Source organism: Eublepharis macularius, chromosome 1 (genome assembly GCF_028583425.1).
Source record: "Eublepharis macularius isolate TG4126 chromosome 1, MPM_Emac_v1.0, whole genome shotgun sequence".
Classification (NCBI taxonomy): domain Eukaryota; kingdom Metazoa; phylum Chordata; class Lepidosauria; order Squamata; family Eublepharidae; genus Eublepharis; species Eublepharis macularius.
The window spans coordinates 130,313,580-130,338,367 of record NC_072790.1 but is presented as its reverse complement, the minus strand read 5'-3'; the positions used below and the strand labels follow the sequence as shown (position 1 = coordinate 130,338,367).

The 24,788-nt window shown below is 42.5% G+C and overlaps 1 protein-coding gene across 1 annotated transcript in view; it reads left to right on the top strand.

Annotated features, from left to right (window-relative positions):
- Positions 1-24,788, top strand: part of SYNE1 (spectrin repeat containing nuclear envelope protein 1) — a 471,821-nt gene that overhangs the window by 207,205 nt on the left and 239,828 nt on the right. Inside the window, exons 71-76 of the mRNA XM_055002895.1 lie at positions 1,537-1,713; positions 2,768-3,033; positions 7,999-10,159; positions 10,928-11,265; positions 12,340-12,484; positions 24,089-24,307. Coding sequence (XP_054858870.1) covers positions 1,537-1,713; positions 2,768-3,033; positions 7,999-10,159; positions 10,928-11,265; positions 12,340-12,484; positions 24,089-24,307 — 3,306 coding nt within the window. The remainder of the gene's footprint in view (positions 1-1,536; positions 1,714-2,767; positions 3,034-7,998; positions 10,160-10,927; positions 11,266-12,339; positions 12,485-24,088; positions 24,308-24,788) is intronic.

Sequence of the window (24,788 nt, the reverse complement as noted above, 5' to 3'; positions counted from 1 at the left end):
GCTTTGTCACATAGGTCATGTTGGGTAATACTCATTTGAAGAAACAGTATACAAAGGCTCCCCGCCCTCCTTCAAAGTGATGCATTAAAAACTGATCATATTTAAAAGACAATGTGCAGATTTAGTTTGGGCACCATTCTTTAGAACTACTCTGTGTAAAGAGAAGATTTAAATATGTTGACAGATTTCAGTGCTAAAAAAAGTAATTTTGAATATTTTCTGATGCCTAAGTCTGGAGCTAAAACTACTACAAAACTACAGGGAAATATCAGGAATCCTAACCAATATATATTGACTTACCCCATTTCATCATTAAAATTGTGTCTTATAATAGATTAGCTGTTTTGCTCAAAGTCAAAATTTTTAGAAAGTTTTTCATTTGTTTTGATAGAAAAGCATATTTATGCTTTTTTTTTCTCCATTGCACTTTACATCATTGTTACATTTGTTCTTCATTTTATCCTCACAGCAACAACTGTGTGAGGTAGGTGAGAGTGACTGGCCCAAGGTCACCCAGCAAGCTTCCATGGCAGAGTACAGATTCAGACTTGGGTATCACAGATCCTAATCCAGCCATAACACCACAGGGGCTCTCAGTGTTTTGCTGAATAGATGTCAGAATTTTCCATCAGAATGCTTCAAAATAAGAACACGTTCTAATAAGATTTTTTAGATTCTGTCATATCCATCAATACATTACAGAATTATGCATGAAACTATTAAAAATGGGTAAACAATAAAGCTACCATTTGTGAATAAAAACCATATTCCAAAAAACAATTTGTTAATAACAAAAGACAAATATTACAAATCCAGACAATCTGTAAACTGTAGTCTGAACAAGCATGTATACGCACAGACAGATTGTTTTCTAGATCTCTAGAAAGACATATAAAAGAGAAGGAAAGAAAAACCAAGCAAAATAGCATCTGCCTTTTCTAAACCTTAAAGGCAACCTGCTGTTTTCCTTAACGTAAGCTTATTGGACTATTCAGCAGAGGCATATACTCTTGTGTTTACATTATTTTGGTTGAATCACTAAACCAAAGATGTAATGCAGCTGTAGCTGAACAACAAAAGAAATACATCAGTCGAACTGGACTGAAATAAATGTTAAGTTTTTCACTGCATCTAGTAGAGGGAATATAGGTCACAATAGCTCTTGAAGTGCAGGCAGAAGAGGACAAGCTTTAAAATCCATTTATAACTTGCGTCTTTAAATCCATATACATCCTTATTTTCCCTAAGTTCTAGAAAATTTGGCAAGTTGTAGATAAAATTGTAATAAAATTATTAATGACTAATGAGGCCCTGTGCTATGGCAGTTTTTTTTGTCATATTTTGCAGTGTTAAGGCATTATAGACGCTAGAGATTTATGCAAGCTCTCTTTATCCTCCATCTCTATGGTCTGTCTCCACCCCCTACTGTAAATCTATTGCAAGTGGCTGTCCTGTATAAAGTGCTAGTGTACATTTAATACAGCTAGTAAATAATTGCCTTAAAATGTTTTTATTACCCTCCCCTATATTTTTCAGATTGAAGATCGGATAATGAATTCGCAGTACCTTGCTCAGGGCTGGGAGGAGGTAAAACAAATGAAGGCAGAGCTTTGGATATATTTACAGGATGCAGAGCAACAGCTACAGAATATGAAGAAACGAGGGGCAGAGTTGGAATTAAACATTGCTCAGAATATGGTTTTACAGGTGAAGGTAAGAAGCAACTCCCTTTTGTATGAAAGAAAAGTTTTTGTGCAGCAGTTCATTTTCTTACCTGCTTTTGGGAGCAATCCTAAGCAGGTACTCTTGAAAGAAATTCTCATGATATTATAATTGGGGCTTACTTCCAGGAAAGTGTCCTTGGAGCCTTAATCACTCTATATGCTATATATTCTCTTAATCAAGTGTGGTATGTACAAGGAATGTAGGGCCCTTTATTAGTTGTGCCTTAGTGTGTGTTAGCGCTAGAACAAATAATTTAGTGTTATTCTGTGTTTTACAGTTCACTTCATTTCCAGCAGATCAAGTCCTTCATTAAACAGAGAAATGCTCTAGGACTGATCTCATACTTGTTCCTTGGTAAACATGAAATAACTAATTCATTACTCTGGAAAAGTATACCCATATCTTTTTTTCTGAGTGACTTCCCAGCATAGATTGTATAAATCTTTTTTGTTTTTATAATGTAGTGTCTACTTTCAGATGCTAAAAGTAATAAATTCAGAACAAAGCAATCTCTGGATCAGCTCAAAATGCCAATATGGTGTCACATACAATCACACAAAATTTACTTTGGATTTCTGTGGAGCAATTTTTTTCACACTGTCTACCATCTTGTTAATAGCATGGCAAAATGTTTCTCTTCTGTATTGATCCAATCTCCCTAGAGCTGTCCTGAACTAAGCAAATCCAGGACAGATTTTGTCAAAGAGGAACTTGATCTGGCCATGTACATGCTGTCCTTGTTAGTCAGTCCTCTTGCTGCTGGATTTGGATAATGTCAAGCCAGATAAAACAAGCACATACCTAAGTATCTTTTCCCCAACTACACCAAGTTTTTATTAGGACTGCATAACTTAATGACTTCCTTTCTTATTCCTTTGTTCCTCATGAAGTTGTCCACACAGAAGTTATGGGACTGAAAGGGGAAAATGCTGCACTATGTTTTTGTGATGCAATCTGAGTAAAACATTTCAAGTTTTTATTTACTTCTCTGATTTTAATGGGAAATTCCTTGCTTTTTTCTTTTATGTGTCCCCTCATGTAGGAGTTCAGTCAGAAGCTTCAGTTTAAGCAGGCAGCTTTGACAGCTGTGACTGAAAAGGTGAGCAAATTGACCCAAGGACAGGAGTCACCAGAGCACAAGGAAGTAGGACACTTGAGCACTAATTGGTTGGAGCTTTGCCTTGAGACAAACAACGTGCTTCTGCAAAGGGAGGAGGATCTTCAGAGAACAAGGAGTTACCATGATCGCATAAATGTAGTAGAAGTCTTTTTAGAAAAGTTTACACAGGAATGGGACAACTTGGCAAGGTACGAAAAATCTTTTTATACGTGAAGTCAAAAAACCCTATAACTGTACTTACATGTACCTTACTAACAGTGCCATCCAGTCTAAGGCCATTGAAACCGGAGAAACCCTGCATAGGATTGCACTGCTGGGTTCTTTTCATTAGAGCAATACAGAATTGGACTCACATGAATGTAGGGAACTGACTCATACCCAGTCTGACTGTTGATCCCTTTAGCACACTATTTTTCTACAGTTGCAAGCAGTGACTCCCCCAGCTGGCTACATGAAATCTTTTCACTGGAGATGACAGAGTTTATACACGCAAAGCATATGCTGTACCACTGAGCTCTTATACAAGTGTCTCACCCACATGTCCATGACATGTTGTTTCTGCCACTGCAAATGCCCCTTGACATAAATCTTTGTGACTGGGAGAAAAAAAAGAAGCAAGGCGAGGGTGAGTAAAGCAAACTGTGGTTCCCCTGCAGAGTTTGTAAACAGTAGAGGCTATTTGTATTGTCGAAGGCTTTCACGGCTGGAGAACGATGGTTGTTGTGGGTTTTCCGGGCTGTATTGCCGTGGTCTTGGCATTGTAGTTCCTGACGTTTCGCCAGCAGCTGTGGCTGGCATCTTCAGAGGTGTAGCACCAAAAGACAGAGATCTCTCAGTGTGAGACAGATCTCTGTCTTTTGGTGCTACACCTCTGAAGATGCCAGCCACAGCTGCTGGCGAAACGTCAGGAACTACAATGCCAAGACCACGGCAATACAGCCCGGAAAACCCACAACAACCACAGTAGAGGCTATTTCATTTTCTTCTTTGACACTTGTGTGGGAGAAACAGTGCCTTTGTCATAGGGCACTTGATATCAGAGTTTCTTTTTAATTGACAACACTTTATAAGATTGCTGCAATTATAAATATCAGAATTGGACAGCATATTGCATGAGCACTTGCTTACTGGTGACTGTAATGCTTCAAGACTCTAAATATGGTTCAGATTTCCATTTTAAGAAACTGTTCTAATGTTTCTCTGCTGCTGCTGCCAAGGGAGCTGCTTCCATCAAGGGCTGGGCTTTCCATCTGCCCGGCCCCGCCCCTTGTTGCTCCAGCCTACAAAGGTTGTTGTAGCCTGCACTGCTGCTGCTGCCGCTGCTGCCAAGGGAGCTGCTTCCATCAAGGGCTGGGCTTTCCATCTGCCCGGCCCCGCCCCTTGTTGCTCCAGCCTACAAAGGTTGTTGTAGCCTGCACTGCTGCTGCTGCCGCTGCTGCCAAGGGAGCTGCTTCCATCAAGGGCTGGGCTTTCCATCTGCCCGGCCCCGCCCCTTGTTGCTCCAGCCTACAAAGGTTGTTGTAGCCTGCACTGCTGCTGCTGCTGCTGCCAAGGGAGCTGCTTCCATCAAGGGCTGGGCTTTCCATCTGCCTGGCCCCGCCCCTTGTTGCTCCAGCCTACAAAGGTTGTTGTAGCCTGCACTGCTGCTGCTGCTGCTGCCAAGGGAGCTGCTTCCATCAAGGGCTGGGCTTTCCATCTGCCCGGCCCCGCCCCTTGTTGCTCCAGCCTATAAGACTGCTGCTAGGGGACTGCTCGCCTTGTTACTGTTTATTGTTTTTATACTGTGTGTGTTAGTTACTGTAGTCTATGTTGTTAATTTGGTAGGGTATTGGGGTTTTGTGTATGTTTGATAGCTTAGTCTGTGATAGTTGGTGGGCTGTTGATTTTGTGAGGGTGGTGGGTTAGCACTATGTTCATTGGTGAGGAGGCCGGCTTGGGGTCGGGGATCCCAGTGATCCGGGGACGCGGGAGGTATGGTGGTGGGAGCAGATTATGGAAGGGAAGGGCATTGAGACATGGTAGGGCTCGGTGCCCTTCCAATCTGCGTCCCATCCCAAGATATACCTGTTGTGGGGCTAGGATATTAAACCACTCTCCGACACTGGCGCTGTGCAATGCCAGGTCCATAAATAATAAGACCAAAACGCTGCAAGATTATCTTGCAGCATTGAATGTGGACCTGGCTTGCATGACCGAGACATGGGTGAGGGAGGGCGAGACGGTCGCTTTGAAAGAACTAGCCCCCCCAGGTTATACGGTCCTCCACCAGTCCCGGACAAGTGGTCGGGGGGGAGGCGTGGCTTTGCTCATTCGGGAGTCTTTCTCCTTCAGACCACTCCCCACCCCAAAAATTACTGGCATTGATTGTGTGGGCCTAGTGTTGGACGCCAAGGAGAGGTTGGCAATATGCGTGGTGTACCGACCGCCTACTGCACCTGCATCTTCCCTGTCTGGTCTCTTGGAGGCGGTGGCCAGCTGGGCCTTGGAATTCCCGAAACTTTTGGTTCTCAAGGATTTCAACGTCCATGCTGACGACGATGCCTCCATGCAGGCCATTGACCTGGTGTCCTCCATGGCGGCCCTAGGACTCTCCCAGTTTGTTTCGGCTCCCACGCATCAAGCAGGTCACACGCTGGATTTGATTTTTGGGGCAGGGATGATGGTGGTCCTGGATGCCTATGATGCAGTGCCATGGTCAGATCACTTTGTTCTGAAGGCTCGTCTGAGCATGCCGCTCCTTTCCCGGGTGGGCGGTGAGCGGATTTACGCTCGCCCGCGGAGGCTTATGGATCCAATTGGTTTCCAGGCGGCTCTGCGGGATCCGATGCCCCCTGGCAGTACGTTAGATGAGCTGGTGGATGATTGGCATGGCCGTCTTTCCGAAGCCATCGACGCTATTGCCCCCTGCCGTCCTCTCCGAGCCCGCAAACGGGTAGCTCCTTGGTTTACCGAGGAGCTTCGCCAGATGAAGCGGTCTCTGAGACGACTAGAGCGAGTGTGGAGGCGGGGGCGCGACAAAGAGGCAAGAACATCTTATAGGACGTTTATGAAAGCCTATGAGGTGGCAGTGAAAGCAGCAAAGAGGGATTTCTTTGCTGCTTCCATTGCATCCGCTAGCTCACGCCCGGCTCAATTATTTCAAACAGTTCGGTCCTTGGTCTCCCTCTCTCAGGGAGACCACCAAATTCTTAATTCAACTATTGGCTGCGAGGCTTTTGCGAGCTATTTTGCGGGTAAAATCTTGTCCCTTCGCCGTGGCCTGCCACCCACTGTTGATACAGTAAGGGAACTGGAGACCCCTTGGCCGTCTTCTGGGTCCGTATTAGACCATTTCAGCCTGCTCTCTCAGGACGATGTTGACAGGATCCTGCAGGGGATGAGGCCAACCACCTGTCCTCTGGACCCCTGCCCATCCTGGCTGGTGAAGGCCAGCTCGGAGGGGCTACGGGACCATCTGGAGGCCATTGTTAACATCTCCCTGAGCTCTGGGGTTTTTCCAGGAGTGTTAAAGGAGGCGGTAGTGTGGCCCCTCCTGAAAAAACCATCTTTGGACCCCACCGACCCGTCCAGTTACCGCCCAGTGTCGAACCTCCCGTTCCTGGGCAGGGTGATTGAGCGGGCGGGTGGCGGTACAACTGCAGGAATTCCTGAATGATGCTCTAGTCCTGGACCCATTCCAGTCTGGCTTCCGTCCTGGCCATGGGACGGAGACAGCCTTGGTTGCCCTCACAGACGACCTTCGCAGGCATCTGGATCGAGGCGGGTCAGCGCTGCTTGTGTTACTTGATCTCACAGCAGCGTTTGACACGGTTGACTATGATTTGTTGGCCAGCCGCCTTGCCGACGTGGGGATTAGGGGGACAGTCTTACAGTGGCTGGTCTCCTTTCTCCAGGGTCGGGGACAGAGGGTGGCGCTCGGGGGAGATCTATCGGCCCGTCACCCTTTGGTGTGCGGGGTTCCCCAAGGGGCGATACTCTCCCCAATGTTATTTAACATCTACATGCGCCCCCTCGCCCAGTTGGTGCGGAGGTTTGGGCTGGGTTGTCATCAATACGCGGATGACACCCAACTTTTTCTGTTGATGGACGGCCGGCCAGACACGGCCCCAGACAATCTGGCCAGAGCTTTGGAGGCTGTGACGGCATGGTTGAAACAGAGCAGGCTGAAATTGAACCCAGTGAAGACGGAGGTCCTGCAGCTGGGACGGGGGCTGCCAGATGTTGGGATCCAGCTCCCTGCCCTGGATGGGACACCACTGGCAACTTTGCCAGTGGTAAAGAGTCTGGGTGTGTTCCTGGATGCCTCCCTATCGATGGAGGCCCAGGTCACGGCGGTTGCCAAGTCTGCATTTTTCCATCTTCGTCAGATCAGGCAACTTGCCCCCTACCTGACGCCCCAGGACCTGGCTACAGTGATCCATGCAACGGTCACCTCCAGGCTAGATTACTGTAACTCACTCTACGCTGGGCTACCCCTGGGCCTGATCCGGAAACTACAACTGGTCCAGAATGCGGCGGCACGGGTCCTGACTGGTATACCTTACCAGTCACACATCACACCTGTCCTGCGCCAGCTGCACTGGCTTCCAGTTGAATTCCGAATCAGGTTCAAAGTGTTGGTTATTACCTTTAAAGCCCTGAGTGGGTTGGGACCGGCATATCTTCGGGACCGCCTCTCCCTGTACGTTCCCCAGAGATCGCTCCGATCAGCGAATAAATATTTACTTGTGGTCCCTGGCCCTAAGGAAGCCCGCCTCGCTTCAACCAGGGCCAGGGCTTTTTCAGTCCTGGCCCCAGCCTGGTGGAACGCTCTGTCAATGGAAACCCGGGCCCAGCGGGACATATTATCGTTCCGCCGGGCCTGTAAGACAGAGCTGTTCCGCCAGGCGTTTGGTGATTGAAGGGGGCGGTGCCATGTCGGCCTCCCACCTTTGGGGTGGGGAAGGTTCTCCCCACCACTGCACCTTGTAAATTTGTTTTATTATTTGTATATTGATTTTAGTTTTTGTTTTTATCAATTTTAACTGTTCACCGCCCAGAGCCCCTGGGATGGGCAGTATATAAATTGAATAAATAAATAAATAAATAATAAATATTAACTTGTTTTATATTAACTTCTGCACTGATCTAATAATAAATATTTCTTTTAACAGATCAGATGCTGAAAGTACAGTTACACATCTTGAGGCATTGAAAAAGCTAGCACAGACTCTACAGGAGAGACAGTTTGCTCTTGAAGAGTTAAAAGATCACAAGCAGAAAGTAATGGAACACCTAAACCTCGATGACAGAGAATTAGTGAAAGAACAGTCAGGTCACTTTGAGATGCGTTGGGTCCAGCTAGAGGACCTCATCAAAAGAAAAATTCAGTTGTCTGTTACCACATTAGAAGAGTTGGGTGTGATGCAGGCCAAACTTCAAGAACTAATGGAGTGGGCAGAAGAACAGCAGCCTAGCATTTGTGAGGCCCTCAAACATAGCCCACCCCCTGACTTGGCTCAAAATTTCCTCATGGATCATCTCACCATTTGCAGTGAAGTAGAGGCCAAGCAGCTTGTTCTGAAAGCGCTTATAAAGGACGTTGATAGGTTGATGACTAATTTAGGACTTGATGAAAGACAGATGCTCAAGAAGTGCCTCTCAGATGCTCAAAGTCATGTGGATTGCCTTAGCAATCTGGTTGGGCAGAGGAGAAAACACCTAAATAAAGCATTATCTGAAAGGACTCAGTTCTTCCTTGCAACCTTTCAGGCCATTAATCATCTACAACAACATGAGAAGAAAGTAATGTTCCATGAATTTATCTGTCTGCTACCAGAAGATGTGAGCAAACAAATCAGGACTTGCAAGAGTATACAAGCCAGTCTAAAGTCTTTCCAGAGTGAATTCACTGGACTCTGGTCTCAAGGGAGGGATTTAATGAAGGATACAACAGAACAAGAGAAGAGTGAGGTGTTAAACAAACTTCAAGAGCTGCAGAACACGTATGAAGGTGTTTTACAAAAATGTAGCCAGAGACTTGTAGAGTTGGAGAAGCATATAGTTTCTAGAAAATATTTTAAAGAAGATTTAGATAAAGTTTGCCATTGGCTGAAACAAGCTGATATTGTCTCATTCCCAGAGATCAGTTTAATGAATAGTAATGCTGAACTTTATTCCCAGTTAGCAAAGTATCAGCAGATTCTTGACCAATTCCCTGAATATGAAAACCTCCTCCTGACACTACAAAAAGATGGCCAGGAGATCTTACCATCACTTAATGAAATGGACCGTTCCTATCTTGATGAAAAACTTAGCATTTTGCCTCAGCAATTTAATACTGTCATTATTATGGCTAAAGACAAATTTTGTAAAGTCCAGGAAGCAATTTTTGCCCGTAAAGAATATGTGTCATTAATTGAATTGACAACAAAAGCTCTCTCTGAATTGGAAGACCAGCTTATAAACATGCGCAAAACCCCTTCTACTCTTTTACCCCAGGAGGCTATATCACTCCAGCAGGATTACAGAGCTATCCTAAGTGAAGTCATGAATCTTGGAGCTGCAGTAGATGAATTAAACCATAAAAGGGAAGTTTTTCGGAGTACTGGTCAGCCATGGCAACCAGAAGAGATGCTGCTGCTCACAACTCTGCATCACAAATTAAAGAGGCAAATAGACCAGAAAGTGAACCAGTTAGAAGATATGATAGAGGCATATCAGGAACATGAAGTGATGTGTAACCAGTTTGAGATGCAGCTGAATTCTGTCAAGGAAGAACAAGCAAAAGTGAATGAAGAAACACTTCCGGTGGAGGAAAAGCTAAAAATATATCATGCTTTGGCTGGCAGTCTGCAAGATTCAGGAATCCTTTTAAAACGCATTGCTGAACATCTAGAGACACTTTGTTCCCAGCTTGATTCATCAGTACATGACAGAGCAAATCAACAGGTGCGAGATTGGCAGGAGATGCTGGAAACATTGCATACAGACATTGGCAATACTGTGGCAGAGTGTGAAAACAGGCTAGTGCAAAGCATAGATTTCCAAACTGAAATCTGCCGCTCCCTTGACTGGCTAAGACACATTAAGGTGGAATTAAGTGACCCATCAAGTTTTAATTTGAAATTGCATAATATCCAAGAAGAAATTCGTAAAGTTCAAATACAGCAGGAAGAAGTGCAGTCCCGCTTGAGGATAATGACAGCACTGAGCAATAATGAAAAGGAGAAGTATATTAAGGCTAAAGAGTTGATACCTGCTGATCTAGAGCACAGCCTTGCTGAGCTCTCTGAACTTGATGGTGAGGTCCAAGAAGCAATACACAAAAAACAGGTCAGTGCATCTTCCACGGTTTTAATTGTTTTTTTATGCAAACTAAAAAGAAATATAATTGAAAACTTTGGTTAAGCTGCTGAAACTCACTAAGATGTTACATTGGTAGCATGGATTTCATGGTCAGTACAGACATCATAGGAAACTTAAAGGCAAAGAAATCATAAAGTGAGCACCCTTGGTTTTAAGACTTAAACTCCACTCTGCAGATATGGTAGATCACTGATTGGAGTACTGTATTTTATAAAAAAGTCAGGGTTCTATGTAGAAAATGCTTGCATTTTCGCCAGGGAGGGTTATCAACTGGCCTGGAGAAAAAAAGTGTACTGTCCCTTTAATAAAGGCTTAATGGGATGTTATTTAACAGGTAATGTTATTTATCTGTATGCCATGAACACTTTCAGCCTCCCATTATGCCTCTATTAAGGAGACAGGAGCTTTTCCCCTCCAGGCCAGTTGGCAGCCATGGTAACAAGTCTAGCGCAATTGGTATGACAATCCAAATGCTGAATGTTTTTAGTATCTAGCAACGATATGGCCTTAGTCCATCCTTTACATCTGTTTAGTTTGCCTTTTGGTATGAATATGATGATTACAAAATACCATGCAAACAGTCTCACAATAAACATAAGTGCTTATGAGAATCTGGATAATTGACTGTTTCAGTAGCCAAATCAGAAATAAAACCTGTTTTATTACTGAATTCCTAATTTTAGATGCTACAAGGTTTTTTTTTAATTGTATGTCTTATTTTCATTATTTTATCAGGATAAATTGAATAAATTATATAGTCTATGCCAAAGATTTTACCAGGTTGCTCAGACCACTAGTGACTGGCTTGAAGATGCTCAGGAATTGCTACAGTTGGCAGAAAATGGCCTTGACATGGAGAACTCAGAGGAAAATCTAAGGAACCACATAGAATTTTTTGACACTGAAGAACAATTCCAAAGTCATCTGGAAGAATTACGGGTGCTCGTCTTTAAGATGGAGTCATTTGTTCAAGCCACAGGAATAGAAGAACTGATACAGAGCATAGAAGCTTTAGAAGAGAAGGGTATGGGAGCAAAAGAAGAAGGACAGTCACAGAAAGAATTGCTAGAAAGGTATCTTTATCTTACCTGAGTGGTGAGGCAAATAGTTGCTTTGATCTGCTCCCTAACATTTATTTATTCTTTTGCACATTTTGTCCTGCACTTCTGCAAAGGCGCTCTGAATGTTGTATATCCTTATATGGTAGGTTACACAGAAAATCACCCGGTAAGTTTATGGGTAGAGATCTGAGCCTCCCAGAACCTAGTGCAATACATTGTGACAAGGTAGAAGCGAAAAGAAAATTGATGTTCTGTTTCAGAAAGCAGTTGGAAAAGGGTAGAATGAGCACTTGAACTTTCTAGTCCAAATTGTTTATTTGAAGCTTGATTGCTTCAGAGTATTTGTGGATTTCATTGGCTGGTAAAAATATCTTATAGAAGAAATTTTTGTGTGGTAGTGTCTTGCATGTTACTTTTTACATGGTAGCATGAGCCAGTGATAGCAGGTCCTGGTTGCTAGAACAACTCCTAGAAATATATTACTGAGCTAGACAGACACCGACTTTCATTGTCAGATCTAGAGATGACAGGTAAACTATTGTGCTGTCCAGTTGCATTGAACTTTATTTGGGAGTTTACAGATAAGAACAGTAGCTGCTTTTATTTTCTGGTCTATTATAACTTCACTGAAAAAAATTAAAGCAAAAATATGTACCTTAAAGTACACATATAAGATCAGAACAATATTATTTTGAATTTGTGATCCTAATTTAATATTATAGTACCACTTAATTCAGTAAGAAAGTTAAGTATATAATTAAATGTCTCCAGGTGACCTAAGTGGAGCTCAAAAAGTGCATGTGAAAATATTTGCTCACAACAACATATTAATATTGTGGCTGTTTTCACACAGCTTACCGGCCACAGAACATCGTGCCAAACTCCCGGAACAACAGCATCTTCCTGGCGCAATTTCACACAAAAACTGCCATTCTCGCACGGAGTCACGCCAGGAAGACGCTGTTGTTTCAGGAGCTTGGCGCGATGTTCCGTGGCCAGTAAGCAGTGTGAAAACAGTCTTTATGTAAATTATATGTTGCTAACTGATTTCATAACATTTTGTTAATGATAATTTATTTGTTAAAGGTGTGCTTTCCAGTGGCAAGAATATCAGACAGTAAGACAGGAGGTAATTGAACTGATGAATGACGCTGAACAGAAATTATCAGGGTTTTCTACAGCTAAAGCTACATCTAGTCTTGAAGCAGAAGAAAAACTGGAATCACATAAGGTAAAGAGCCTGCAAATTTGTTTGTTTGTTTGTTTGTTTGTCATTTATAGTTCACCGAGACTCAAAACAGATTACATAGTGTGAGATTAGTACAGTCGATATCAAGGACATTTCAATAAAAAAAGTGATAAGAGTATATAAATAAAAATTTACAAAGACATAACATCAGTAAAAATCCAATATAAAGTTGAAGAAATGGTGAAACGGGGCATAAAGAATTCTAAGACTGACATTAAACAATATAGAACTGCCCAGTAGGGTTACACTTGAAGCAACAGATAGTACATAGTGTGAAGTCTGTGGTCCCTGTATTTTAGTGAAGCATCTCTTTTCAACTGCCTCCTTACAGTACAGCCCTCCTATCTGAGTAAAAAAGCCCTCTTGAATAATTCAGTTTTGCATTGTTTGTGGAAAGCCAAGAGAGTGGTGGCTCTCCTGACCACCTCAGGCAGGTTGTTCCATAGAGTGGGGGCCACCAAAGAGAATGTGCATGTATGGGCAGCAGTTTATTTTGCTCATGTGCAGGGTGGCACTTGCAGGAGACCCTGTTCAGATGTGGGAAGCTATCATGGAGGAACAAAGGGAGAGAGGCAGTTCCATAGGTGTGCTGAACCAAGGCTGCGAAGAGCTTTGTATGTGATAGCCAGTACCTTGAATTGAGACTGGTATCCAGTGGTATTCAGTGGAGTGACTGCAGAATGGGAGTAATATTCATGCTGCTGCTCACTACTGCTAACACCTGAGCTGCAGCATTCCGAACCAACTGGAGTCTCCTAGTTGACTTAGTTGGGAGACCTATGTATAGTGCATTACAATAACCAAGTCTTGAAGTTACCATAGCATTAATCCACATGGCCAGATCGGCCAGATCATGGTAGGAAGCCATCTTCCAGGCTAGAGCGAGGTTGTGGAAAGCATATTTTTACATCTCCTTTAACTTGCTTTTCTAGCAGTAGCGTTGGTTCCAGTATAACCCGTAGGGGTTTAACTAAGTCTGCAAGGGTCAGACAAACTCCATCAAAAGTCGGGAGTGCAATGGCCTTCAAGATCTCAGCCTTCCCAATGAGCATCACTTCTGTCTTGTCTGGGTTCAATTTCAGTTTGTTCATTTTCAGCCATTTGACCACAGCTGTCACGCAGCAACCCAAGATTTCTACTACATCCTGTGGGGACTTGGATAGTGAGATACAGAGTTGGGTGTCATCTGCCTATTGATGACATCTCACTCCATAGTTGCAAATGAGTTCTCCTAAAGGCTTTACATGGATGTTGAATAACATAGGAGATAGGATTGCTCCCTGCAGAACTCTGCAGGATAATTCTCATTCTGGAGATAGCTGATCTCTGATGCCAATCCTGCGATAAGAAACTATTTAAACCAGTCCAAGACACATCCTTTGATGCCTACTTCTGTCTCTAAAAGTCTCAACAGGATGGCATGGTCTACTGTGTCAAAGGCTGCAGATAAATCCAGGAGGAGCAATAAGGAGGCATGGCCTTTGTCTGAGATCATCCACTAGTGCTGTTGTTGAAATGCACAGGTCTGTCCCATGACCTGAACTGAATCCAGACTGAAAATAGAATTATCCAAGAAGTCTTGAAGTTGGTCAGCTACTACTTTCTCAATCAGTTTGTCCAGAAAGGGCTGCTTAGGGACTGGGCAATAATTGGCCGCATCTTTTTTGTCTAAGGATGATTTTTTAATTAGTAGGTGGATAACCGCCTGTTTGAGCAGCTAGGGGAAGGTGTTCTGGGTTAGCGATTAATTTACAATAGACCTCAGTGGTTCACTTATGTGGTCCTTACTTGATTTTAACAGCCAAGATGGGCAAGGATCCAGCACACTAGTGGTTTTCAAAGATGTCAGGATCCTGTTAAGATCTTTCATTGTAACTGGTTCAAGACAGATCATATGTGAGCCAGGGATTGTATTAAGCATTTCTCCCATCTCCTGTGTATTACAGCTAGCAACCAGATCAGAGTGTACCTGTGCTGTTTTATCAGCTAAAAACTTAGCAAAGGCCTCACAGCTACTGGTCTGTTCTTGAGAATGTAAAGGTTCAGAATTAGGGTTTAGAGAAGGTGTTGAGATACCTTAAACAATTGGAATGGTCTTGAACAAGCTGATGCAATGGTTGCTGAGAAATAACGTTTCTTTGCCGCTTTCATTTCCACTTCATAGGTCCTCCAATGGGTTATGCAGCATGTTCTGTCAGTTTCCACATGAGTTTCCCACCAGCATCTTTCTGGGTGTCTTCCAACCCTCTTTAGGTCATCCAGCCCTGTGGTAAACCACAGGGCTAGCTTTTGTCCCAAAGGCTGGAGGAGTTGACAAGGAGCAATGGTGTCAATAGCTTCAAGGAGCCTTGCATTCCATGCTCCTACAGGAGCTTCCATAGAACATGTGTCTGGAATTCTAAAATCCCCCAAGGCATTTTGGAATCTAGAAGAATTCATGAACCTTTGTGGGCAAATCATTTTAACTGGAACCCCGCCCCCCATTTTACAGGGTGTTGGGGCCATATTCACTTTTGTCTTCAGCAAATGATGGTCTGACCACAGTTCAGGCCAAATCTCCAACATTGAAACAAGCCTTTCCCTGAAAGGCTCAGTGCAAAATATTAAGTCCAAGGTTTTATGCTTAGAGCCTGTCACTATTTGGGAGAGGCCTAGGGTTTCCAAGGAAGCTATAAATCCCTGGGCTGGACCTAACTTGAAACACTCAGCATGGATATTGAAGTCCCCCAGAGCAGTAAGTCTACATGTTTCCAACACCATATCTGCTTGCAGCTCTGCCAACTCTGAAAGAGTACTTATTGGGGAGCTGTGTGGTCTGTAATGAAGCAGAATACCTAATCTATCTTTAGTTCCCAAATTCAGGAGCACACAGACAATACCAGCTATAGCTTGTACCGGAAGTCTGCAGAAGTTGAAGCATTCACAAAGAATAATAGCCACCTCCTACCATAATGAGGTTGGTAATTTAATCAGGTAATTTAGTTGAGAGAGACAGATACACCATGCCATTTTTCTGCAGCCACATCTCTGTTATGCAAACCACATCAATTTCCTCTTACTGCAACATCCCAGCAGTGCATGCAACCTTCTTCCTAACAGATCTGATATTGCATAGTATTAGTGTAGCATCGGGGATGGAAGTGGTCCCTGCATTATCAGCACTTCAGATGCTAGAGAGGACAGATAAATAGCAAGCATTTTTGCTTCACATAGGCCACCTTTGAAAAATCCCATCCCGATATCTACCAGCTCCCATCTGCACTGGAATAGTAAATTCACCGTACATTTTGTACCAAGTAAGAAAGCTCAAAAATGCACCCCAAAAACACATATTCAAATATCAAATGTACTGGTGCCTCAACTCAGACAGCAGTCCAGGGCTATAACCATGGTATATTTCTGTAAGCATTATCCAACAGGTGTTGCCTCCATCCCAGAAGCTATAGATAATTAGTGGTGCTCTTCCTCTCCTCTCGTGTCCTCCACTTTGTGTAGGTGATGTCTGTGCCCCAGCTGCGAGCCTCAGGCCAAGTTCCAAGAGCTCTTGTGCTCTTGCCCTTTGACTTGTGCCAAGAGGCTTGTGCCTCATGCACGAAGCCTCTGTTAAATAGCCATCCCAGCAAGCACTTGTAAAGGAGAAAGGGGTGGGACTTGCATCCAGCTGGCCCCTAGTTCTAGATCAAAGGCAAACTGTCCGTGCATCCAGCTGTCCGTTAAGGAGCTGTACTCGCACCCAAGCCTACCTGCACAAGGCCTTTGTTAAATAACTCTGATAACAACAACAACAACAATAATAATAACAACATTTGATTTATATACTGCCCTTCAGGACAACTTAATGCCCACTGAGAGCGGTTTACAAAGTATGTTATCATCATCCCCACAACAAAACACCCTGTGAAGTGGGTGGGGCTGAGAGAACTCAGAGAGCTGTGACTAGCCCAAGGTCACCCAGCTGGCTTCAAGTGGAGGAGTGGGAAATCAAACCCGGCTCTCCAGATTAGAGTCCTGTGCTCATAAGCACTACACCAAACTGGCTCTCATCATCTTATCGTCGTCGTCGTTCAATTTTTAGCCCTCCTTCCCCATGAACGGGCTCAGGGCGGGTTACATCAGACATAAATACAATGTAAAATCACAGTAAAATCACATAGTCATAATACACATAAAATATACAGCTTGCAATCCCCAAGATGGCAGTCCTCATCCTTAATATCCACCCCTGTTAATAAAGCACAGAGGAGGAAGGAAGGGAAGGAGGAGGCAACATTGGATTGATTTGTATGGGGGGGCAGGATGATAATACAGCCTCCTCCCAACAGGAGACTGGTAGGGAGACTCACCAGATAGCACAGACTGGCCACAAACATACGCTTGGTGGAACATCTCTGTCTTACAGTCCCACTGAAAAGATAGATCTTGGCAGACCCAAGTGTCCACAGACAGAGACTTCCACCAGGTTGGAGCCAGAACTGAAAAGGCCCTGGCTCTGGTCAAGGCCAATCGAGCCTCCCTGGGGCCAGGGACCAAGTGATCATATTTCACAGCTATGGAATTACTGACCAATCTTTATCTTTGTTGTCCAGCAAGACACAAAAACAACATATTTAAAATAAAGTAATTTTTTTTACAATGGGTGATAATGCCAAAATATGGCAGGATAACGCATTTGTAAGAATTATGTTTTAAGCTGCATAGAGCATAACTCAGTGGCCGAGTGTTTAATGGTAGATCAAATGCTTCCTGGTTCAAATCTGGGTATCCCCTCCATGTTTGTGTGACACAAAAAGTTTAAATAATCATGTTGATCCTCCTGTGAAAATTGAGCATTTTTCTGTAAAATACATGCAGATTCCTCTCTGCAAGGTCCATGTTTGCCTTTTCTTACAATAACGTCCTAGGAAGAGCATGTGTTAGAAGACATAGTTCAGTGGCAGCATATCTGTTCTGGATGACTCTGATCCGGCCTGATTCAGAGATAGGTGTGCACTTAAGAGGCCCTAAACATCTTGTTTACTTTCCTGCATCAAATCATTTAACTCCTGGCAAGAGGTACACCACAAATAATGTTTTAGGTTTGTTACTGGGTATTGTAGTGTACACAAGTAAATAGAATTACAGAACCTCATTCGAAGCTTTGTTAAAACATGATTATTCAGCATTCTTAATGTTAGCTCAATCAACAGAAAATCATAACATCCATTATAACCACATAGATCATTAAAGGAGAGCAACTACATGAGTCTAAGAAAGTATCTTACCCAAAGATAAGCAGGTTACAGGCAAGGAGCCCCTTCTAAGAAGAAGCTCCCAATCAATTTATAGGGTTTCAGAATGATCTCCTAACAGTAAGTCACTGTCCATCTTGAAAAGGACTCACAGTGTTGGCTAACAAATTTCCTTATAATTTCAAATATCATACAAGGTTATCTGTATTTGAAACATCTTAAAGTATATAAATATTTTTAGTTCATTCTTGCCACATTTTATCTTAACCAAGTATGTAAAATTGGTGATTATGAGTTTCTCGTATATCTTTTGACCCTCAAACAATACACCTATCTTTGAATACAACTTCTCTGAAGCTGGACATTGCTCTCATTTTCAGAAGCTCTCTGCACCTGGGCCCCAACAAATAGCATCTTTTAAATAAATTATTTAATCAAAACAGAAAATAGCATTGGACTGTAGAAAGAATATCAAAAGCAGACTATAAAACAGAAAATAACCTTTGACAGTAAACATAATATCAAAACAAAATATATAACAAAGTATTAAAGCTACATAATAATATAACAAAAAGTAACATTAAAGAATAAACATAATATCAAAAACAGAATGTATTGCAGATTATTAAAACTATATAACATTTCTCCTCTCCATCCTTTCATTTATTTATGTTAAAATACACTTACCATTTTATATTCAGCATATTAAAAAAATAACCCTTATCTTTCAGCTAGATAATAAAAAAGACTTTCTATTTTTCCTGAAATTCTGAAATTGGCCTGTGATGCATACAAGAAGTTAATTTAGCCATTGTCACATAAACATACAATTTATTCATCCATCAGTCATGTCTGGACAAGTTCCACCTTCCATGTTGTTGCATATACTACTCTCGCTGCTGTCACCATATATTTAAAGAGATCATATAGCATCTATTGATATGAGTTAGATGGTTCTTTGAATCTACACAAGGCCACACAACTGTGTTACTCCTCTATTTCATGCCTCTCTCCAAGGTTGTTCTTGTCAGTCCTAGGGTATTAGTCCCTGGCAATTAGAGGGACGTTCTCCTGCCCCTTTCATTTAGGCGCGAAAGCCTAAAAAGTTACATGGGATCAAAAAACAGTTTAGTCTGAGATAAAGGTACACAGTGGAATCTTCCCTCCTGTGAAACAGATACATGTTAGTACTCAGCTGCAAGCTCTTAGCCAAGGCCACACAAAAATGAAAGTGCATATTTCTTTGTGATAAGGGAGAGCTTGCCAACTCCTTTGGCAATTAATATTAGCAGTTTGGACACCTTCAGGAGTCTTCTCATAAAATGCATAAGATACAGTATTATAATATAAAATGCAGTGTAAAATGCAGGAGACCACAATGGTAGAATTGTCTACATCGTTCTTAGTATAAAAATCAGGATACAGTGATGGGATACAATACAACAGTGGCATGGATGCATGGCATGGCATACATGACACTTCTGTTCTAGGCCTCCAGACTCCCTTCTTGGCATGCCTTAGTTGAGGGGCCAGGTTAGCACTGTTTCTATGTGTAAAGTCATATTCTATGAACTTCTTGGTCAAATCCAGACCAGCAACAGTTCTCCTGTATTTCTGGCTATATCTATGACACATCACCCGTTCAAATATCATTTTCCCCTCTGTGTTTGTTTTTCACTCAAAGTGTTTAAATGAGGAGAAAATAACTCCAAAGTACCAAAGAGTTTATTGTCTATAGCCATAGGCCGTCACAAATTTTCCAAACATCAATTAATAAACAGTTAAATCCAGTATCACAGTTTGAAAAGGTTAATTAAAATTAATTAAAACAGTACAGTATACCACACTATCCCAGGAATCACGAAACAGCCTCATTCAATACCACCTTAGATCTTATCTTTTTGGCTGCAAGTGCAAACTGAGAGACTCTGTAGGACACATGGTTATCAGTGTCAGATAACAAAAACACAATCTTCTTGATTTCAGAATATGTGTTTGTGACTGATAGGATTCTGGCCAAGAATTTAGCTCTGGGTACACTATATAATGGACAATAAAGTAGGTAGTGGGAAAGGTTCTCCACTGTAGATAATCCACAAATGCAGCTGCTGTGTTTCATAGGGATGTGAGAATAACGCCCTGTCAAGAGAGCTGTTTGCATCATCTGAAAGCGCAGAGCAGTGAAAGAGACTCTGAAGTTGTAATGAGAAATACTGGCTAGGTAGGGAGATCTTAAGTGATCAAATTTGATTAGTTTATACCAAGGAGCTGCCTTAGATTTTAATATTGATAGTCGATCCATCACTGCATCTAACTTGTAAATCCACTCCTTAAGTGGGAGGTTGTTGGCTGAGACCCCTAACAGGTCATCCGGGATGGTTTACCTTTGGCAAATGGTGGATAGAAAGCCAGGGTGTGTGGGGTCTTTAGATAGTAAAAAATTAACTGATTGGCAACTTAGGGAGTCAGAACTGGAAAATTTGATCCTTTTCCAGTATTTTAAAACTGCAAGGTGTACCTGTACCCTAAGGGAGGGGAGTCCTGTTTTGGCCCTCATCAGGGCAGCAGGAGCGCCTTTGGGTAAATCCAAAATCCGTCTCAAAAATTGATTTTGGATTACCTCAAGACTAGTTAGAATATCTTCCTTCCAACCCCACACTTCAGCTCCATATAGGAGGTGAGGGACTACCTTGCTCTTAAATAATTCCAGTGCTGGATCTATCAGTCAACCCCCGTTTGTATAAAAGAAATGTATGATTGACCCTTCAATCCTTGAAGCTGAGAATTTAACCATTGCAAGGTGTATCTTCCAGTTCAGAGTCTCTTTAAAGGTTACCCCTAGATATTTAAAGGCGCTGCATTGTTGGATTGAGTTGCCAAGAATGCTCCAGCGGGAGATTTTTGGCTTTCTCCTGAAAGCCATTACTTTTGTCTTTGTGTAGTTGACATTGAGAGCTTCTTCATTACAATAATGGCCTAACTGATCTAAGAGTCTCCTCAAGCCGATCTTAGTCAGGGAGGTTAGGACCATGTCATCTGCACAAAGGAGAACTGAAATCTTCTGTTGTCCCAGAGAAGGCGGCATAAATTGGGGACCTGACAGAGTCTCATTGATATCATTAATATACAGGTTAAATAGTAGAGGGGCCTGCACACAACCCTGTTTCACGCCTCTGCTAATAGGAATTCTGTTAGTTAATGATCCAGAGGTTCCCACCCTAATTTGAGCAAACGTATCTTTGTGCAGCTACCGAAGCAGAAACAGCAGTCGTTTATCGTTTTTTTGTTTGGCAAGAGAAAATAACTTACTTTGCTACATGAATTTAGGTAGATAGTTATACACTCTATGTACTTTTGAAAGTAGTTTAACAGGAAATTATTTCAATACTTGTTGATGTCCTGTGAATCTTGAGCATTTATTTGTTGAATAGCAACAATGTTCTTCTCTGTAAGGTACATTTGTTTAATTGAGGGAGACAGTAGTATTCTTGATATTCCTGATATGATTCCTCAGTCCTGGATTCGTTTCAGTCCAGCTTCCCCCTGGCCAGAGGACAAAGACAGTGCTGGTTGCCCTCACAGACTATCTTCATCAGCATATGGATCAAGGCAGGTTGGCACTGCTGGTGTTATTGGATCTGATGGCAGTGTTCAATGCAGTCAATTATGACCTTCTGACCTACTGCCTCACCGATGTGGAGATACATGGGGTCGCCTTGCAATGGTTGGTCTCTTTTCTCCATGGTCAGGGACAGAGAATGGTGCTTGGGGAGCAGATATCGCCAAGGTATTGCTCCTCCTGGATCTGTCTGGAGCCTTTGGCACAGTAGACCATGCCATCTTGTTGAGGCATTTAGAAACAAGTGACTGGTTTCTCATGGAACCGACTCAAAGGGTTACCGTTGGAGATCAGCTAGTTTGGTGTGAAAGCCAGTTTGGTGTGAGCCAGTTTGGTGTAGTAGTTAAGAGCCCAAGACTGTAATCTGGAGGACCAGGTTTGATTTCCCACTCCCCCAGTTGAAGCCAGTTGGGTGACCTTGGGTCAGTCACAGCTTCTAGGAGCTCTCTCAGCCCCACCCACCTCACAGGGTGTTTGTTGTTGTGGTGATAATAATAACATACTTTGTAAACTGCTCTGAGTGGGTGTTAAGTTGTCCTGAAGGGTGGTATATAAATCGTATGTTGTTGTTGCTGTTATTATTGTTGTTACTATCTCCAGAATGAGAACTATCTTGTGGGGTTCCATAGGGCGCAATCTTATCTCCCATGTTATTCAACCTCTACGTAAAACCTTTAGGAGAACTCATTCGCAGCTATGGAGTAGGATGTCATCAATATGCAGATGACACCCAACTCTATATCTTGCTATCCAGGTCCCCACAGGATGCAGTAGAAATCTTAGAAGGCTGCCTGACAGCCATGGTGAAATGGCTGAAAAATAACAAATTGAAATTGAATAAAGACAAAACTGAAGTAATAATACCACTACTAGAAAAATAAGTTAAGGCAGCTGCAAAAAATGCTTACTACAATCTCACTCTAGCCTGGAAGATGGCTTCTTACCTTGACATGGCCGACCTGGCCACCTGGATCCATGCTATGGTGACATCAACATTTGACTACTGTAATGCACTATAGATTGGTCTCCCATCTAAGTTAACTAGGAGGCTCCAATTGGTGCAAAATGCTGCAGCTCAACTGTTAGCAGGAGCAAGCAGGAGCATGAACATCACTCCCATCCTACAGTCATTCCATTGGCTACCTATCAGTTAAATGTACTCAATTCAAGGTATTGGTTATTACATACAAAGCTCTTTACAAACTTGGCCCAGCATACCTACGTAACCACCTCCCTCCCTATGTTCCTCCACGGCAGCTTTGCTCATCTGAACAGGATCTCTTGCAGGTGCCAGCCTGCATATGGGCGAAATCAACAGCAACCTGCACACGGGCTTTCTCTGTGGTGGCCCCTACCCTGTGGAATGGCCTGACTGAGGAGGTCAGGGGAGCCCATACTCTCCTGGCTTTCTGCAAATGATGCAAAACCAAATGATTCAAAGAGGCTTTTTACTCAGATAGGAGGGAAGTATTGTAGGGAGGGGGTCTCAGCTGTTTCAGTAATAAGTTAGGGACCATACACTTCACCACTATGTTGCCTGGTCCAGAATGTGGTGATGTGTGTGCTCACGAGAACTCCATTTAGGACACATATTTGACCTGTACTGCACCAACTGCACTGACTCGCTGTTGAATTCCCAGTAAAGTTCAAGGTGCTGGAGTTAACCTTTGAGACTCTTAATGATCTGGGACCTGTATATCTTCGGGACCATCTCTCCCTGTATGTTCCCCAGAGGGCATCACACTCTGCAGATCAACATCTGCTGGTGGTCCCTGGCCCCAAGGATGTTCTCTTGGCCTCAGACAGGGCCAAGCTCTGGCTCTGGCTCTGGCCTGATGGAACGTTCTCCCAGTTGAAACCTGGGCCCTGCAGGACTTATGACAGTTCCACTGGACCTGTAAAATGGAGATGTTCCATGAGGCCTATAAGAGTGGTTGAAGAACTGGTGAATTATCCTGCTTGTCCCTTGCCTGTTTTGTTCCACTCTACTGTGTAATGGGATCTGTTGTGCCTACCCAGAGTGATATATATTGATTTTATTGCCTTATGATTTTAACTGTTATTTATTGTATATTTTTTTTAAATAACTATGGTTTTATTATGTTCTGATCCATCCTGAGCCTGCTTGCAGGGAGGGTGGGATATAAATCCAATAAATAAATAAAAGTAAATATGACTGTTAAAAGGAGTTTTGTCATGAAATTTCTTCAAATATCAATTGTGGACTTCTGAATGTAGATTTCTTTCTGAAATATCTTCAGAGCTGATTCTGTAATGAATGTTTGTGTATTTTCCCGTACTCATATTTACTGGGAAGCTTGTGTCATGTGTCAGAGGCACATATTTTAAAAATTAGTTTTCTAGTGTTATTTCTCTGCTGAGTAGTTGAGGAGATTAGTCAGAAAGGTTTTTCAGTATGAGACATTTTTATTTATTATTTATTTGTTTGTTTCAATTTCTGTTTTTTCTGAAGACTCCTTTGGGTTTTTTATCTAGGGGCATAGAATATATGTAGAGCTTTTGACTGCGGGTCAAGTGGTCCCCCATTCTAATAGGAAAGTTTTCTTAGAACTCAGAGTAGAGTAAAACTTTATAAGCACATTTATCTAGTTTTTGAAAATCTAGGAATCATTTATATCTACTCTGTAAAACTTCATAAAGTTAATATCTTGGTTTAATTTATGCTGAATATCATAATTTTGCTGTCATAGGAAACTTTATTTCCATTGTTTTTCTCAGTCACTAGTGTCCACAGTAAACTCATTCCATGAGACTATCACTTCATTAGAGGAAAAGGCATGCCAGTTGGAGAAAATCTGCAATGATGCCAGCAAGGCAACTATAAGTAGGTCTATGACCACAGTCTGGCAGCGGTGGACAAGGCTCCGTAGTGTTGCTCAAGAGCAAGAGAGGATTTTGGAAGAATCTATGCAAAAGTGGAATGTATTTAATGATAAGGTATGATGATCCAAGTTGTGTAATGCCTATAAATATTCCCTGTTTTCCATTTCTGCATATATAATCTGTATCTCTTTCAGATTCATGTATCATGTAGAAGTGTGTATAGGAAACAAAGACAACAATACTATGCACTCTTGGGGTAGATTTACACATTACATTTATCTTCAGGATTCTTCCTCCATTATATACTTTAACAGAAAGGAGCTACTGGGAAAGAAGTTTAGAGTGGGAGTCGAAAGTGGTGGGAAAGGAGTTTCTTCTCTTTATAATTTTTTCTCCTTGTGCTGTTCCCTCCCTCCTCCCCAATTTGCCTTTGCCAAGTTGGTTTATTCCCCACTGTGGAAAATATAAAGATGATCTCATTTCCTCCCCTCCCCCATGTGGGTTAAAGTATCTTGTTAGTATCAATTTTTGACAAGGAAATAGTTTTAGTGGAAAGATTTAATACCTCTTTTCCTACCATATTAATTTTCCCATT